The sequence below is a fragment of the Telopea speciosissima genome, chromosome 10, assembly GCF_018873765.1.
Source record: "Telopea speciosissima isolate NSW1024214 ecotype Mountain lineage chromosome 10, Tspe_v1, whole genome shotgun sequence".
In the NCBI taxonomy this organism is placed as follows: Eukaryota; Viridiplantae; Streptophyta; class Magnoliopsida; order Proteales; family Proteaceae; genus Telopea; species Telopea speciosissima.
This window is the reverse complement of record NC_057925.1, coordinates 4,731,344-4,750,272: the sequence shown is the minus strand read 5'-3', so window position 1 is coordinate 4,750,272 and position 18,929 is coordinate 4,731,344. Positions and strand designations below refer to the sequence as shown.

Sequence of the window (18,929 nt, the reverse complement as noted above, 5' to 3'; positions counted from 1 at the left end):
TATTTCCCATGACATCAGCTGGGGGTGTCAATTGGTCAGTCTTGATTGCTTTCCGTTGGACTTTATCGGTCCCCACCAATTTAAAGTTCCACATTATTACCGTATTGTTTATTTAATTAGATCTTCTAGAAACATGTTTATTATATTCGGTCGGTCTATTATGGATCCATAATCTAGATCAAATTAATCAAGGAATCAGGCTATAATCAAAATTTTAATGGGCTAATTGGTTTATTCAAGCTATAAATAGGGGGTAAGTGGCCATAACACTATAAACGCGCTAATCGGACCATAAACGGTTGGTCTTGGTCCCGGTTGGATTCTCATCAGGCTACAACTAAGCATTGTGAACGCCTGAACAATAATTGGTCTAGGTTGGCATTGGGCCGTATAATACTCGGTCAAGCCCCCATCAGGCTTCAACCAAGCATGCGAATGCCCGAATAATAATCGGTCTAGGTTGGCACAAGACCGTTTACTACCTGGTTGGTTTCAGTTGGGCCTATTTGTGTGTGCTAACTTTTGACACCCCTGTCATCAATGTACTATTGTCCTCTTACGTGTTTTTTTTTATTGTTTTCTCTCTCTTACCTTGATCATGTGGCCTCCATGTAAATGATATCATTCTCTACCCCACCATTATCGTGGCATTGGAGATTCCCCCTCACTGGCATCATGGGAAACACTCTACTTACTTTAAATATATACACCATGTGAGGGACAGATGAAAAACCGAAAGTGGCCTCGTGCAATTAAGTTAAGATTTAATTTAATAAAGAATACGATATTTTTTTTTTTGGTCAAGAGAAGGTGGAGTAACGCCTCCACCAAGCGAGATCTATAGAAAAAGAGAAGAATCAACAAATTATCCTTCAGTAAAGAAGGATTTACTAAAAAAGGAGGTGGATGCAACTACCACACCTTAGAAAGCTTCAAAAGTGCAGCCCCTTTAGCTAGAATATGGACTTCTCTATTTACAGTCCTAGGAATGTACTGAAAAGAAACACTATCAAAAGAGGAGCATAGAGATTCAATGTCATCAACAATCGAACGCACTGCCCAATCTGGCGTTGCTACAGATCTATTTACACAAGCAATGACACTCATAGAGTCAGAGAGAATAAGGATATGATGCAGATTTAAGCCTCTAGCCAAAAAAATACGATTTCAATATTCAATATTACACTTCGATTAATCTTGGTGTATTAATGATGCTTAATTACAAGGAATTGCCATAGTCTACATGAAATGTAAAAGACAAAAATAGTATGAAGAAGGTATTTGTGATGTCATTCCAACGCTAACATGAGGGCCTTTGGCTGACATATGCCTGGTATCTGAAAAGTAAAACCCATTATAGTTTTCGGGAAAAGAACGCTACCTGGTAATGTACAATATGTAGCTCCTACACCTAAACATAGGGCTGCACAAAATGATCGTCGCAATCCATGGAAAAACAGAATTCCCTAAGGGCATGACAGTCCTTTCATGCAACCCTGTGTCTCAATGTAGGAGTTGCACGTTGCACGTTGCACACCACCAAGAGCACTCTCTTTTCCTATAGTTTTAGTCACCAAAATGCATAGGTAGCACTCTCTTTTCCTATAGTTTTAGTCACCAAAATGCAGAGGTACATTATTAATGTTTAGAATTATCAAATGTGTGGCTTATAAAGGGAAAAATATATGCAAACATGGAAAATACATTTCGTAGATAATACCTTGCATGGGTTTTTTGTTTTTGGTAAACATACCTTGCATGGGTTTACATCTATAGTTCATGGCATTATGCATTTCTATTGTTGAGAACTTGAGACTATCATTTTGATTATTTAGAACTAATTAGATTATTTCTAAATCTATTTAGGGTAAATTATATGTCACCCCCTGATTGTCAAACGAAACTCAAAGCACCCCTGGTTTTTGAAACACTTAAATCACCCCCTTATTTGACCCCAATATGATAAATTAGTCCCTACCGGTAGCTTTATGTTGTTAAGTGATGATGTCAGCCAGTTAAATAAATTTAAATCCCTAAGCTACCTTTGACATCTAAACATAGATTTTGAAGGGTAATATTATAAATTTAATTCTAATGTTTTAATACAAGGGTAAAATAATCCTTTCACATAAATAATTAATAGCAGACTAACACCGTTACTGTAGAAGGGGACGGATAAATATTTAAAAAAATCAGAGGGTGATTTGAGTTTAGTGTAAAAACCAGGGGGTAACATGTAATTTACCCATCTATTTATATTAAATCAATGGGGATTTGAGTCCCCTGAAACCTAACCTCATTTAATGCAAACAACATGAAAATGAAATGATAGGTAGCACCCCTTAAAAAGGAGCGGCCCTTATTGATGGATTTTTATCCGCTCCAATACTGGACGGGCTGTTGTGCGCATCGTGCAGTGCAGCAGTGGCCATGTGTGCACAGTGGGGCCCGTTGTGCACACATGTCCGCTGCTACGTCGCACGATGCGCACAGCAGGGGATAAAAATCCCTTATTGAATGGAATCCAAAGCCAATGAATTTATAGGGTTACTTATGGATGCATATGCATGTGGGCTTTCTGTGGACTCCACCTGTGCACACCTGGCGATGGCACAGCAGCGGATAAAAATTCACTAATTCAATGGTTTGGGTATTCTGCTTGAAAATATCGTTTTGTATTGGCCTCTAGTTTAATTAAATTTCAGCCAACCAATTATTCACTTCCAACAATCCAACATGTGGATGACCTTTTAGATCTCATGAATTTCTAATCAACCATGCATGTAAAAGCCTTCCAAATATACTAGTAAGAGTGTGAGACCATAAGATGGCCGGAAACCAATCTTGGGTTTTGTTTGTTGCACAAGTTTCTCTAAGTCATTTCCTTCTCACATGAAATGACCTCTTTGCTTTTCTATGTAGGATATCATTTTATCGCATTTTATTGGTGTGCTCACCTATGCCGCTTGCTTAGAGAACTTTCTTTTCTTTTTTTTCAACCTTGAAATGTAAAATTTACTATTATATAAGGCAAATGAAACTAGAGGTTCTTCTATGTAGGTATGGCGTTCCCCCTAGGAAGCCATAAAATCATATATTTATCTATTTCAAAATTTTTTTTTGGTAAGATACTAAAAAAAATATTTTTCTATTTCAACTCACGTGAGAAAAAGCGATGAGGTTAGTGTGACGCGTGCTCCGAAAGTTTGAAAAATGGTTACATCTCCCTTCTACGAGTTCACTCAAAGCCTGTAAAGACACTTACTAAGCGTAGAAAAGGGCCGCAGGCCACGCCCAAACACACTGGGGGAGAAATGATCACCCCGCCCCCATGAAAGACTGAAATTCCAACCCCCCGAGATGCCACAACATTTGCGTGGCTCCCGTGCTCCCTCATAGCGAATGCTCTCCCTTAATAAAATTAATGGTTTTAAACAAATGTCCCTCAAAAAATGTCCATTTGTCTAAATATCCCCCTACAACTTTTCTAATTGCAAACTCTCTCTACTTTCAAAACAACGTAGCACTTTGGTTCAGTCCATTAATTTGGAACGTTAGACGTTAGTTTTAGAAAATCTAATGACCAAATTGCCCTCATCTTCCCCAAGTCGTTTAAGATTGAAACTGAAAAATTTCCCCCCAAATTGGTTAGGGTTTGAACCCATCTGTCAAGCAAGAGATCAGATTTCGTACTCATGGGAAAGACAGGAGAAGCTTAAATGTGCTGCTTGGGTTGCCCACCTCTGCCATGAAGATCTTTGAAGAACTGATGCAAATCTAGAAAGAATAAGAGATGCATTTAATGGTGATATTTCCGGAAACTCTTTCTGGACTATATTTATTGAAGGAGTTGTCCTAGAAAATGTGTTTCTGATGGAATAATTAACATTTTCTGGGACCACTTCTTGCACAGGCTCTGTTCAAAGAAGGGGAAGACAAAGCTTTCTAGTGGATTCAAACTCATGGGGCATTCATAAACTCCTCTACATTAACTAAAAGAAGAAGCAGAGGAAGTGGAAGTTTAGGTCAATTGTTTCCTGTATTCTTTAGCAATGTGAAATTTCCATGTTGGGAGCTTAAAGTTGAACTTCAAGTTTATTGAGTGTATTAGATTACTTTCATTGTCACTTTCAATTGTTTCAGCAAGATTATATCGTATTATGAGATCCATTAAGTTCCACATTATATTTTGTCTAACCATTAATTATTATATTTAGTGAAACCTTGTCAATCACAGTTCCTGATTAGTGATTACAAGTACGAAATCTGGCAAATGCTTTTGAAGACAAACGCGAAATCTGATCTCTAACCAATTTGGGGGGAAAAATTTCAGTTTCAATCTTAAACGATTTGGGGAAGATGAGGGCAAATTTGATCATTTTATTCTTTAATTTTGATGGATTTTATCAGAAGGGCATTTTGGTCATTAAATTTCTTAAAACTAACGTCTACCGTCCCAGATTAATGAACTGGACCAAAATGCTATACTGTTGTGAAAATAAGGAAGAATTTACAATTAGAAAAGTTATAGAGGAGCATTTGGATAAATGGGCATTTTCAAAGGGATATTTGTTAAAAACCCTAAAATGTTCTTTGTCCTCCATCAGTATCTGCGTGCGCCCAGACGGGTGTTCGAACATCGCAACAACAGACAAGCATGGGGGCTGGCGTAGGGGCCACGCTCCCGGAGAGAGTTCATTTTCCCATAAAATTATGCTGACATACAGGATACTAATGCAAATCTGCAAAAAATTCCAATTCCTGAACCAACCCCAAATTTGCTTCACAGCGAGAGAAGAAAAAAAAATGGACTCACAGGCGCAGCAACAGCAGCAGTGGACGATGAGCGCACAACCTCAACCCCATCATCAACCATCGACATGGACTGCTTCTTCTCAACCCTATCACCAACCTACCTCCGTCGAAGAAATCAGAACCCTTTGGATCGGTGATTTACAGTTTTGGATCGACGAGAGTTACCTTCATAACTGCTTCGCGCACACTGGAGAGGTAAGCTTGCTTTCTCTCAACTTCGAGTACTGGTATTCTGTTTGTTCTAGGGTTTCTCTGTAATAGGGATTGTGAAGTTTTGCTATGCTATTATTTGATAAACTTGTCTGCTTTATTTTTACAGTTATTTTATGTCGTTTAATTGAATATTAGGGTTTTCGATATCCAAATGCAATTTCCCTCCTTGGGCAGGTGATTTCTTCTTAGTTTTTGAATTTCTATAATCTGCCTTGACTAAGGAGATAAATGTGGTGACATTTTCACAAGAAGAGACCAATCTATAGAAGACCGACCACACGTATAACTCGTGCCAATGGTTCTAAGTTTAAAATTTTTTCCAATTGCACTGGGTTTTGTTTGAAGAAGAATTTGATGAGTTGGATAACATATTATTCCGATCAAATGTTCATACATGGACGAATCATTAATACAATTTAAATATCATGATTTATGAAGCGGAAATAAAAATACAACGAAGAGTTATATTTACGATCAAGGGGGAAAAGTAAAAAAACATAGCCCATTAAGAACAGAATGCAAAAACAATGGTTAAAGTGTGAAGAAGAAACTGGAGGCCCACCAACTAGTTATTGCACTGCAATCTGCCATATGATTGTCCCAGTGCAGGATGCATATTGTGCTGACATTACTGAGTATCTGGTTATTGATTGTTCCCTATGCCCACTGTGATAGTTCTTTGTGTTGCTATAGGGCTGCCTGGGGCTTGCACAATCTCAGCCGTTGGCTATAAGCAAGCCAAAGTGAAAACAAGTCCACCTTGCAGATGTCTCCTAGCTGGTTAACGTGGGAATAGAGAAAATTTTCCCTCTTCAATCTTATCTGCAATGCTAAAGAGCTATTTTTGCTGATATTAAATTTTTTTTGTATCTAACCTAACTATGTGCACTTGCATACCAGACACACTATCAACCATATGATAATTTACCTTACTTGAGAAGTTGAAATAGGAAACTAAGAAGGGACAATTGATTTCATAGAGAGTCCATCTCTGCTGTATTTTGATTTCATGGAGAGGCACTTTAACGAACCTAAGTGAATTGATAACAAAATGATAAGTCTGATTTAACTATGCCAAGGGCAAAAATGGGAGAACTGGATAAAAAAATAACACAGCTTAACCTGGATCTGTATAGAGAGATTAGTTTACCTCAGTTGATTTGGGACTGCATAAATGAGTAACAAAGAAGAAAACGAGGTGAAAGAAACATTATTTGCTTAAAGATAAAGGAGGTAAAAACAGTTTAAGTGCATTAGGAACATTTAAATGCAATTGGCTATGATATATTGTTCCTAGTAGGTTATATTATCAATCCTTTTTAATTTTCCATTTGCTAGTACGACTTGCTCTTAAATTGCCGATGAATGGATTTTACACTTTATAAATATAGTGAAAATGTTTGCTCCCTTCCTTAGGTCCTTTCAATAAAAATCATACGCAACAAGATCACTGGTCAACCTGAAGGTTATGGGTTTGTAGAGTTTGTTTCCCATTCTGCGGCAGAACAGATTCTGCAAACATACAATGGGACACAGATGCCTGGAACAGAACAAACTTTTAGGTTGAATTGGGCTTCTTTTGGGATTGGAGAAAGGCGTCCTGAAGCTGGACCTGAGCATTCCATTTTTGTGGGGGATTTAGCGCCGGATGTCACGGATTATTTGTTGCAAGAGACCTTTCGAGCCCAATATCCATCAGTTAGGGGTGCCAAGGTTGTTACTGATCCGAATACTGGCCGTTCAAAGGGCTATGGATTTGTTAAGTTTTCTGATGAGACAGAAAGAAACCGCGCAATGACTGAAATGCAAGGGGTATATTGTTCAACCAGGCCAATGCGTATCAGTGCAGCAACACCAAAGAAGACCACTGGTTTTCAGCAGCAATATCCAGCAGCTAAAGGTAATTATTTTTTTTTATATGTGAAACAAGTAATTACTTTGTGCAGACTCAAAAAGAATGATTTATTTGTTTTCAAATTTTGTTCAGATCTATTAATTTTATGACATTGTATCTGTTGTTTATGGGCGGTGTAAGTGTGTATGAGTGTGCGGGTGTGGGAGTATGGCTGTTTGTGGGTGCATGGTTTTGTGTGTGTGCTCACGTGTGTGTATTGTCCTGCTTGTAGACAACTTTGTGTTACTTTATATATTCAATACATTCTATTGTATAATTTGTATCTTGTATGTAGGCAACTATTGACAATAATAATCAAATAATGGTACGTTATTAGTCCGGCATCCTTGAATAAAGTTGTCCACACCTTGGTGAGTCTGAATGAGGATTTGCGCAGTCTTATTTGTTGGATGGATTATTGATGCAAGAGCGCTTCCGTGGATCGGCTCGAACCCGTTTGAGAACCCAAATCGAGAACCGGATCCAATTGGTTTTTGGGTTAAGAGGACATTATGGTTATTTATTTATTAGATTTATTATTGGGATTTTATCTTGTAATCTTTTACTTTGAATGGCTACTTAACGGTAGAGTTGTGGCAGAGTCGATTTAGGATTTTATTTCAGTTTTAGATTACACTTAGGAGTCTTATTTTTTTCATTTAAATACAATTTGTAACCATCGTTCATACTTCATAGCAGATTGAAAGAATGAATGGAATGATTTGGTTGAGTGCCTGGTGGCCTATGTTGTGTGAGTTCTTCCGCACCCCCTCTGGTCCTCCCCTTCTTCTGTGTGATCTCTTATCTCTTTTTCTTCTCTCTCTCTCTCTCTCTTGTATTCTGTTTCTGGAATCTGGGCAACACTTGCAGCCCTACATAACTGAATTCCCTTCTTCGATCCCTATTCTTTCTCTTTTCAAATCTGGGAGTAAGCTTCCTCCCTTTGGGAGATTTAAACCCTTAGATCCCCAAGCCCCAATACTTATTTTTGTAGTGGAACATCTTACTGAATAGGAACTTACCTCTATTCTACCACCTGGAGCACTTCCGAAATTTTATCTGGAGGTCTGAGTACTGTTCTCGCTGGACTATCATGTGGATTTCAAAGGGCTGGGGCGGATAGAGATTGTCCATCAGTATCGGCTTCATCGGATTACTCTTAGAGGAGATCTACTCTTCGAAGGTTTCAGGTCTTTCTGTCATGTCAGTTTCTAGAGGTTGAAGACAACTTCGTTTTATTCTCCTTCTCCCATGATTTACTCTCCCCTTTTAACCCCTCCTTCCAATGATGTCCCCTGTGTTTACCTTTAATTCTTTTTAGTTTTGTTTCCTTCATCTTCCAAGAATACCCCTTTCCCCGTCATACGCTGTTCTTGCACTTGTTAATTTGTTTTCTTTATTAGGTTGATTTCCATTATTTACAGTATCGCCACTCCTTATTAAAAACTTCAGTTTATTTACAGGTTTTGTTATCAATCCTTTTATTTGAGCCTTCTATTATTCGGGTGGGCCCATAAGCGTTCCGAATCGGGTTTCGGAACCCCGGATCCCTGCATCAGTTATTGAGTTGCTTTGCTTGACACACAGACTGGCTTGGGATCTTCTTTAATTATGTCTTGATTTCCATGGTTAATTAATATTGTTTGTTGACCATTTTACAACTGCTATGTTACTGGGAGGGAGTTCAAATATGAAAGGCCTAAATCTTCAGAATAGTTAAAAAAAAGTCTTTCTTCTAATACCATACCAAGCTATTATTAACTGAGATGTTCTAGATGTGGTTTTAGACTTTAATGAAATCAACCCTTGTATCCCGTAAAAGCGACAATTGGTTGATCATACCGTTCCCCATAACAGTCTGCCTGCCTGCCTGCCTGCCTCGTGGGATGCGTAATTTTCTCGACATATTAGATGAACAGAAACCATGATGTGCAGAAACAGTATTTCGTGTTCTAACAGGCTTTGCGTTTTAATCATTTGAGTTCAACTACCTGTTATGGATAGTGAATGATATTAGTCATCTAACCTTTCCATAGGAGGTCGAGCTCTATATTACCTTCATTTAGGATTGAGCCTAGATACCTAAAATAATCACTTTGTGGAGTCTCCCTCTCATCAATTTAAATCACCTCATTATCCGTCCTAGTGTAACCAAAGTTACTGATGCAGATTTATCACCAAATTGGGCTTCTTTCCTTAGGAATGAGTCTAGGGTTGGCTTATATATATGTTGGGCCTTTGGTCCCATGGGTTTTCAATGTAATAGGTTACTTTTATGGACCTAAAGTAGGGGCAATTAGGTTGCATAGGGGATTAACTTCTATACGTAGTTTATTTTCATGTTTTAGTGTTTAAAATTGAACCGGTCCAAAACTAGTTTGAACCAGTGGTTCAATTTAAGTCACTTGAGTCACCTTTCTTTTCTTTATTTTAATTATAAGTTGGGTCCACACCTCTCCATGAATTTGAGAGAGGTTGTGATGTGTAATTAGAGTTGGCTAGGAGCTTTTACACTCTTAGATTGCTTAGGAATTGGGCCTATGGCCACTATAAATAAACAATTCGGTGGGGGGGGGGTTTATTTTCACCTGTGAATTTTGAAAATCTCTCTTTTTGAGCTGCTGCTCTGCAACTTGTTCTTCATTGCTGAAGATTGTCTTGTGTGTGATCAAGACTGGTGGGATTGGTGTTTGATCCAATCGACACCTTGCAGTGTGAAGCCCGGGTGGTTCTATTGAAGCTCCTTTCAAGTTTTCTGTCCAAGATCTGATGTTTCACAAAGAATTAAAATAGGATGAATGAAGCGGAGAAGTGTGTCCGGAGTGTTACGTGATCAGCATATTCCTTTAAAACTTAAAAAGGAAATTTTTATAGGACAGTCATACGACCGGCTACGATGTATGGTACAGAATATTGAGCATGTAGAAAGCATCATATAAATAAACTCAGTGTAGCAGAGATGAGGATGTTGACATGGATGAGTGGCAAAACTAAGAAGGATAAAGTAAGGAATGACCATATTAGAGCTGATTTGAGAGTAGCTCCGATACATGATAAGCTATGAAAAAGTCGTTTCTCAAATTCATGATCTGAGTGTGCAAGTGCACAGCTCCCTCACAAGAGAATAGTGGAAAATTATAAAAGAGAAAAAGTAGGCCTCTAGTAAAACTAATTATTTTCAGATTAACATGGGGCTATTCTATGCTTGCTAGAGGAAGCAGTCAGAATTAAGTTGCATCTCCTAATGAAAATGAAATGTTCGCATTTATAATTTCATTTGGAGCAGGTCAATGACGGCGGGCCTTGGTGCAAGTTAAGGTTGCTCCATTGTGACCAAGAGGTCACGGGTTCGAGTTTGGAAACAGTCTCTCTGCGAAAGTAGGGGTAAGGCTAGGTACATTATGATTCTCCCCAGACCCGGCAGTGGTGGGAGCCTCATGCACTGGGAACGCCCTTTATTTAGAGCAGCTCAATGACATGCTTTGAAATGCTGTTGGATTTTCACTTACTTTTTGTATCATATCACTTGTAGGCCTAACTGCTATATTATTCTCATTCTTAAGTGGTTGATCAATACTTATTTCTTTTACGAACTTATAAATGAAATTTTCTTATGGTTCCTTTGGCAGCCGTATACCCAGCACCAGTCTACACCACACCAGCTGTACAGGCATTCCCAGCAGACAATGATTTAAATAACACTACTGTGAGTCAAAGATGTGCTTTTTAAGAAATCTTATGTCTGTTGTCTATGTAGCTGCTCTTTTTTATCTGACAATATCTCTCTACTGCAGATATTTGTTGGTGGTTTGGATCCTAATGTCACAGAGGAGGAGTTACGGCAAATTTTTGCTCAGTTTGGGGAGCTTGTCTATGTTAAGATTCCTATAAGTAAAGGATGTGGTTTTGTTCAATTTGGAGCTCGGTATGTTCTAGTGAAATGAAACCTCTATTCTACTTGTTTGCCATATTTTTAATAAGAGGTTCAAAATGATTGATAAAAATGTGTGCTCTTTGTTCTTGTTTTTTATGATTATCTCATAGCTTGCATACTCATGGCTGTTTAGTTAGGCTAACCACTTGATAATTGGGCTTATACGTAATTTTAACATGGAAGCTTGTCTTTTTATTCACATGATTTCTACTCAATTAGTGTATACTGTAACTTGTATAGATACCATTTTTTTTTTCAAATATAAGACAACTTTATAGAAAAAAAGGTTATTTTTGTTATGTGACATTTTCCATCCATGTAGGGCATCTGCGGAGGAAGCAATACAGAGGTTGCATGGAACCATGATTGGTCAACAAATAGTTCGCCTTTCATGGGGTAAAAGCCCAACTACCAAACAGGTGAGTCCATATTACGAATTTACGATAATGCTGTTATTTTTAAGATTCTTGCTATGGGGTGTCTGGGTGTTGAACATGGGGGGAAATTCTTTTCAGAGTCATGAATACTTGATAGGATAAATAATATTCACACTGGGACAGATTCAAGGTGTGTCTTGATAGATCTTTTGCCAACCATATTGTAGGACCAACCTGGTGTCTGGGGCCAGCAAGCGGACCCCAGTCAATGGAGCAGCGCTTATTATGGTTATGGACAAGGTTATGATGCCTATGCTTATGGTGCTGCTCAAGATCCATCTTTATATAACTATGGTGCATATGCTGGATATGGACAATACCCACAACAGGCAAGAATTGTTACTCTGGTATCTGTGGAATGATGGCTAACAATGTTATAAATAATATGATCATGGTGTATAATATTTCTCTCTTCAATAGTACTTAAATATGCTATAAATGATGCCATTAGTGGTTCCACTGTTTTTTTTTTTTTTTTTTTTCCTGGGTGCAGATTTTATTATTTAATATGCTTATCTATCAATGATTATGTATTGTCATAGGTGATCGGATACCGATTAAAAATTTTAAAAAACTACTTAAAAAGATTATCAAAATCATGTTTTGCATATAATGTTTTGGTATTGATTTTCATTCATTCTTGGCTATCTGTTGGATAATTTTGGAAAGTGTATGAGATTATGGTTTCTTTTGAATAGAATGAGATGGTTAGGACCTTAAAGAGAAAAGCCGGGTCAATGCCATGCATAAATGTTCCACCACTTCGATTTTAAAAGGGATATTGCCACCCCCGCCCCCAATTTTTTTTTTATTCTAAAAAACAGAGCATTCATAGGATTATAATAATAATAATAATTTTAATAGTAACAATAGTAATTATTATTTGATTAGCAGCATTCACAGGATTATTGGCCTTTTCGTTTTTTTTTTTTGGACTTCAAGAATTTGGTTGCCCTAATAAAATTTCATAGATTGTTAACAACTGTGAACAGGATTTAAACAAGGTGGAATGGTGTAATAGAATTCCTGTAACCAACCCCATTTAGTTGGGAAAAGGCTTAGTTAAATTGAGTTGTGTTATTCCTTGTGATTAGAATTTCATAATTTTGAAGAAATGAAGAATAAAGTAAGGGAGAGGGTTTCCATGCCGACAGTGTGGGAGGAATTCTTCAGCCCTACACCAATCATGGAGAGGGAAATGGTATCGTCCAGTAGGGGGCCCACTGCCCACATGGTCAGGGAGAAGAAGTGTGTAAGTGTGGGACCCACCTGGTCAGGATGTGGAGACGTGGGAAAGCATCTTTCACTGTTGGTGTGGAATCTGATGCAATGGCTCTAGAGTGGTTGGAACAATACGACCGGCTTTGGAAACCCAAACCTAAATGGAACCGAGCCAACTTGGGATTTTGGTCTAATTAGGATTGGTAGTGACTTATTTATTTGTTTGGAGGTTAATCTTGTAATTTTTATTTCATTTTATTTTATTTTTAGTTTCAGTTGTACAATTAAGTTAGGAGTCTTTTTTATTTTTCTTTATATGTTGGGATGTTTTCATTGATTTCACAGAATTGAATAAAATTTGGAATTAAGTTTTCACTGTTGTGAGGTTGCGAATCAGAGACCAAATTGGTCTACCGTGAATCTTCTCTTCCCTCTCAACTCAGTTACGAGATTCTTCTTGTCTCAGGTAGTATCTTTCCTCCTCTCCTTCTTGTCTTAATTAAATCCTCCTTCCTTCTTATTCCTTCTTTCTTCTGTTCTTCTTCCTGCCTGTTTCAGTTCTTGTGAGTCTATTCATCGAACACTGTGTCTGGCCGGTATTTTAGCCCGAGAGTGTGAGGTCGATCTCCTTCACTTCTTTCCTTTCTCTCTACAAATTTAGAAAACCAATCCCCACTCTGGGCGACTTTCCATGCAAACCTTCTGACCGAAGTACTGCTTGGAGTAAGAAAGAGTTTTGAATTGAAACTCGATTCTGGTTCCAGTTCTTGCGCTGGAATTAGTTGCAAAAGATAAACTAATTACTTACCTTATTATTGGGTCATTGTTGATTACTACTAAAAGGATTGGTCATTGCGACTCCTACCCTCAAGTTTCAGGCTGATCCGTGGCTGCGTGAGAGAGTTCTACCTTCCAGAATTATTCTGTTTTCTGCCTCTGGTTTGGAGTTTAAAGGTTGAAGATGATACTCCCCTCTCCCACGATTTTGTTTCTTTATTTTATTTCCTCACTTTCCATTATACCCCTCTCCTTTATCCCTAATTCCCTTATGTCCTTTAATTACTTTTGATTCCAAAGTTTATCCTAATATCCTTATTAAAAATAAATGTTATTTTACTTTGTGTCAGAAGCCCTTTTATTTACCAGGTGACCCCTTGAAGAATCTGGTTAATTACAAGACTGCCATTCCCCCATATAAGCCTAAGAATATTTATTTGTTTTGCCATTATACTCTTAAATTGAGTTTCCTATTATTCTATTGGGCCCATAGTGAACCCAAACAGGGTTTCCGAATCCTGGGATCACATCATTATCAGAGCCAAAAGTCCTCCATAACCTAAATATGGCGGCCAATAGTGAGGTTCTCCAGCAGCTTAACTCCTATAAAGATGAAACAAGGACAGTTATTGCCAACCTCACAGATCATGTTGATAGTTGATACCCTCAACATGGCTATCAGTTCCCTCCAGACTATGATGACACCCATATGCAAGCTTCGATTGACCGACTGGCAAGGTTCTTAATTCGGGATCAGTCAATGCTGAAACCGATCCAGATCGGTCAAAATCGTTCTCGATCGGTCTAAAGTGGAAAAAATCTCGGTTTTGTTGGATAGGTCCTGGAATTGGTTAGTATCGGTCAGAAAATATTAAAAAATTAAAAAAATCTAAAAAAACCCTTCATCATAGGGTTTGCAGGGGATTAACCTTACCCACTGCCACCATTATCGCCAACTTATTTCCTAATCCCTATTTATCTGTTTAGCTCATCTTGACTTTCTTCCTCAACCTCACCCATTACCACCATTATCACCACCTTATCCCTAATTTATGTTTGAATGGAATTAAATCCTCCTTTAATCGATTCCCCAATAAAAAACGGTACTATCCCCCCTTTTTCTCGTGGAATCTCTAAATCGCAAATCTGGGTTTTGAAACCCTAACCACCTTATGCAATGAAATCTCCAAATCTTGGATAAAATCAATGTTTACTTTGAATGAATCTTTCTTTAATCGATTCCCCAGTCAGAAACTGTAAGATCCCCCTTATTTCCCGCAGATTTGAAACTCCCAAATCTATGAATCGTGGTTTGAAAGACTCGAGACGAAGAACAAGGAAACAGGTTTTATACCCGTTTTAGTCATGCGAATCGGATTGGATCACCCGATTCCAGCGAGTTACCCAATCCAGTCACCATTCCATGAAACCTGGATAGGATCGGCCATATCTCGGGATCGATCATGACCGATACAGATCTGACCCGGCCGATATCATCCGATCCGATCCGATCCGAGATTACAAGCCATGCTGACTGTTGTCTTCAGATAAATTAAAAATCCTTATTCATTCTAGGGATTCTTCCAACTCCGTCCCACAGGGCCCGTTTCATGTCACACCACCACCACCACCACATTATACACTACCACCGCTACCACATTTTACACCACCTCCACAATATAGGCTGGCTGACCTTTTGACCATGCTCCCTATGGAGCTGAAAGAGGAGTCAAATTAGATGTTCTTGATTTCTAGGGGGTAAATATCAGAGCAATATTTGGGTTGGGTTCACAGTTTGGAGATATTCTTCAGATGGTACAGGTTGACTGAGGCCAGGAAGACTCCATTTGCAGAGGCTAAACTAAAAGTCATGGATCGAGTTTAGTGGATCAAACATTAGCAACAGAATCAGACTCGAGGCATCAGGTTAGTCACTACTTGGGCAGGGATTAGCAAAGCCATGAACTGGAGATTCCTGCCGACCGACTACAAGCAGCACATGCACCTCAAGCTCACACAGCTGAGACAGGATAACATGATTGTTGAGGAGTGTGGCTAGATTTTATTACTTAGCCATTTGATCTGATTTTGAGTGGGATGAAGAACTATTGGTGGCATAGTTTCATAATGCTTTGCATCCTTAAATCAGTGCTGCACTAGTGGTCTAGTCGACTGCATATGATGGAGGACGCTGTACAAGTGGCATATCAGGTAGAAGAAAGTATGAAAAAATTCCAAACAGGGTTTCCGAACCCTGGGATCGCATCAGAATCTTTTTTTTCCTCATAAAATAATTAGGAATGGTAACCATTGTACAGTTAAAATGGTTGTTAAAAGAGATATTAGCACCTGTCCATTATCTTTTTAGAGATCTATAATCTAGTTAAGGTCGTGCTTGGCGCGTTGGTCAAGTGCTCACTTGCTGAACGCTTGGTCACGGGTTCAAGTCCTGGAAACAGCCTCTCTGGAAACAGGGGTAAGGCTGCGTACATTAGACCCTCTCCAGACCCTGCTAAACGCCGGAGCCTTGTGCACTGGGTACGACCTTTTTAGATCTATAGTCTAGTTAACTATCAGTGGCCATTTGAGTGGTTTGTTTAGTTAAATATGATAGAAAAGTTTGCCATAGGAGGAAGAGCAGGGGTTTTGTCAGTTAAGAAGTAAAATAAGCTTGAAAGTTGAAACTTAAGTAGATTATTATAAATAACACATACTCGGCATGCTTTGACCATGTTGGAGATGGCAGTTTGCTATTCTTGTTAACTCTGATTCTTGATGTCACAGATCTAAGTTCAAATATTTGCTTTCTCCTGGTAACCCAAACTGCTGATCTGCTTGCACAAGTTACACAACCCCACCCCACCCCTGCACACACACACACACACACCCCCAAAAAAAAAAAAAAGAATCATTTGGATATTTGAAATTCTTCCAAGTGTTTGCCAGGAGAATGATGGAAATATTTGAGCTGGTTATCTGCTCAGTATACCAATGTTATTTTTATTTTTTTTGTTTACTTGATTTTCCCCCCCTTATGTATAAAGAATTGCAGTTAAAATGATATTCTATCAATAATCTATTATGATCAATGCAAAAAAATCATGGTTCATTAGAGTCAGTCACCAAGTTTTTTGTGCATCTTAGCTTCTGTATTTTGCTGGAGTTCCTGTTTTCTTTCATATATGATCATATGTTGAAGATCTTCAAGCATGTAGGAGTTTGGGTTCTGGAATTCATTAGCGGATTGTGTTCATAGACCAAAATGTTAAATAAAAATCCACTTTCTTGATTGCATGTTTTCAGGCTGATGGTGTTCAAGAAATGTCAGCTATGGCAGGTGCTGTCCCAGCTGTGGAACAGAGGGAGGAACCCTATGACCCTTTGGCTACACCAGCCGTTGATAAGTTAGTTTGCACTCTCTTCGAATGTCTTATCAGCTCTTTCAACATAAGATGACATGGCTTAGTTCGTTCTATGTTTATTTATGTTTGATTTTTGGTAGGTTAAATGCATCGTACCTTGCAATTCATGGAAGAGCCATGGTGGGCCGGCCTTTATGGCTGCGAACTTCAGAACTTCCACAGCAAGCGTAACTTCTTGGTGTTTAGTTGTACACCACTAATATCTCTTCATTCCTTTTGTGCTTCACTAATGTTTGAGAGGCAAGTCTGGTGTGCCACAAGTAGGTTAAAAATTTACAAAATGGAAGATCCCATGGGGGAGAGAAGCACATGTTTTAGTTCTGTATATCAATGTAGCTTTTGAATCGTATTCTTCATTGTAAGGTTTGAGCACTAAAAAACATTAAACAGTCTGATTTGCTGGAGCCAATTCTTCTATAAATTGGAATAAATTTTCCTTCCTTGATTAACAATGTATCCGATCTCAGTTGAGTGGAGCATTTGCATATACATGCTGAGTATTTTTTTTGCCCCAGTATATGGTGAGGCCTCTTCAAATTATACTGTTTACAAAAAGGCTGCTTTTGGTTGCCCTTGGAATCAAATCATATGATTCTGAATCTTCTTTTGGTTGTTATGTATTCAAATTCATCATCAGTTGTACCATCTATCAGTACTTTCAACCATGGTTCAAAATTTTGCGATATATCGTTAAAATTTTGGCATATTTCAGTAATTTTGACATTACCGAGACGAGATGGGCTTCCGAAATAAAAAAATGTTCAAATTTTAGAATATTTCGGTAAATTTTGGTATATTGTGTCAAAATTTTGTGAAATTTTGATATATTTTGTTAAAATAATTTGTATTTAACTATTTATACATCAGGGTCTGATTTTATATTGTCAATCAAGGGTGTAAACCTAAAACATCATTTTGAGTTCATTTTTTTGCAATATGAAGGTTTTAATGTTTATTTAGCTTCAATAAGGATGTACATGAAGTATCAAGCCTTAATTTGGCCAAAATCCCATCGAGATGGAGTGTCAAAATATGGCTGAAAAAATACCATATTTCGATGAAATTTCGGTATATTTTGGATATTTTGGAAATCTCGACCAGTCCAAAATGACGAGATGATATGAGATTTTAAACCTTGCTTTCAACTATGTAATGGGAAAAAATTTTCCATCTTCCGAAGTGAAGAGAGAATCACTCAATCCAAGGTGATTTGACGTTATGTTTGGATTTCTAAAATAGTAAATGTTATCATTAACTCTCATCCCGTATTGACGAAGGCTCAAAATATCCTTTATCAGTCTAATCAGAGGGTCCATTGTGACCAACTGGTCACGGGTTCAAGCCTGGAAACAGTCTCTTTGCAAAAGCAGGGTAAGGCTGAGTACATTATGGCCCTCCCCAAACCCTGCAGGGGGTAGGAGCCTTGTGCATTGGATACACCCCTTTAGTCTAATCAGAGGGTCAGATCCCGTAGAACTTCCTACAATTGGTGTTTCACTCTTCTTAGGTACTCATGCCAGTATATAATACGACAGCCAGTTAACCAACTCAAACATATCGATAGGTTAGTTGAATCTGCAATATAGAATCTTCAAAATTGAAAATTTTCACAACATAAATTTAGGTGAAAGTTTTCCTTCACTTAGAGAGAACCTCTTTATTCAAATGATTTGATGCCTTGATTAACTCTCTTATTGTTGAAGTTCCAAAATATCCTTTCTTAGTTCAATTAGAGGGTCAGATCCTGTGGATTAAGAGATTCTTTTTTCACCATTGATTAAGGGAAAATCGATCCTAAATTTATGTTCTTGAGTTTTTTTTTTTTTTTGGGTGGGGGATGTGTTGGGACTTGGGAGGAGAAAAAGTTTGAAATACAACAGCTAACACGCCCAGGAAACTCAAACTCAGAATTGGATGGTATAAGTGAGATGGAAAGATGAGAAGTGAAATAAAAGTAGTTCCAGCAATGTCAAATTGATCCTTGTTTCCTTCCAAGCCCCTCAATCACAAAGTACTTGGTCAACCATGATATCTCATTGCTATCTTTGGGTGCAAATGCCACAACATCACTGCCATGGCATGTCATGAACACGATCCAATCAAGCTCATTACATGAATGACAATTTTTAAGTAAGAACACTAAACTTTAAGCACCATTGCAAATTTGAGCTGCAACTTTTGCAGTCTATGCCTAGCTCCTGCTTCACATAAATATG

At 38.1% G+C, this 18,929-nt stretch overlaps 1 protein-coding gene across 1 annotated transcript; it reads left to right on the top strand.

The window, feature by feature from the left end:
* The first annotated feature begins 4,774 nt into the window (after positions 1-4,774).
* LOC122642639 (polyadenylate-binding protein RBP47B'-like) lies at positions 4,775-17,159 on the top strand. Its single transcript, XM_043836175.1, has 8 exons — positions 4,775-5,010; positions 6,445-6,928; positions 10,552-10,628; positions 10,717-10,847; positions 11,179-11,275; positions 11,461-11,622; positions 16,595-16,695; positions 16,794-17,159. Exons 1-8 carry the CDS (start codon positions 4,807-4,809, stop codon positions 16,882-16,884), a joined length of 1,347 nt encoding a protein of 448 aa, XP_043692110.1. The 5' UTR covers positions 4,775-4,806; the 3' UTR covers positions 16,885-17,159.
* Positions 17,160-18,929: the final 1,770 nt, after the last annotated feature.

Excerpts from the sequence above, each read along its gene's own strand:
- LOC122642639 (XM_043836175.1), top strand. The coding sequence starts at position 4,807 with ATGGACTCACAGGCGCAGCAACAGCAGCAGTGGACGATGAGCGCACAA. Across the intron at positions 5,011-6,444 it reads GCTTCGCGCACACTGGAGAG|GTCCTTTCAATAAAAATCAT; the intron begins GTAAGCTTGCTT and ends TCCCTTCCTTAG. Across the intron at positions 10,629-10,716 it reads ATGATTTAAATAACACTACT|ATATTTGTTGGTGGTTTGGA; the intron begins GTGAGTCAAAGA and ends TCTCTACTGCAG.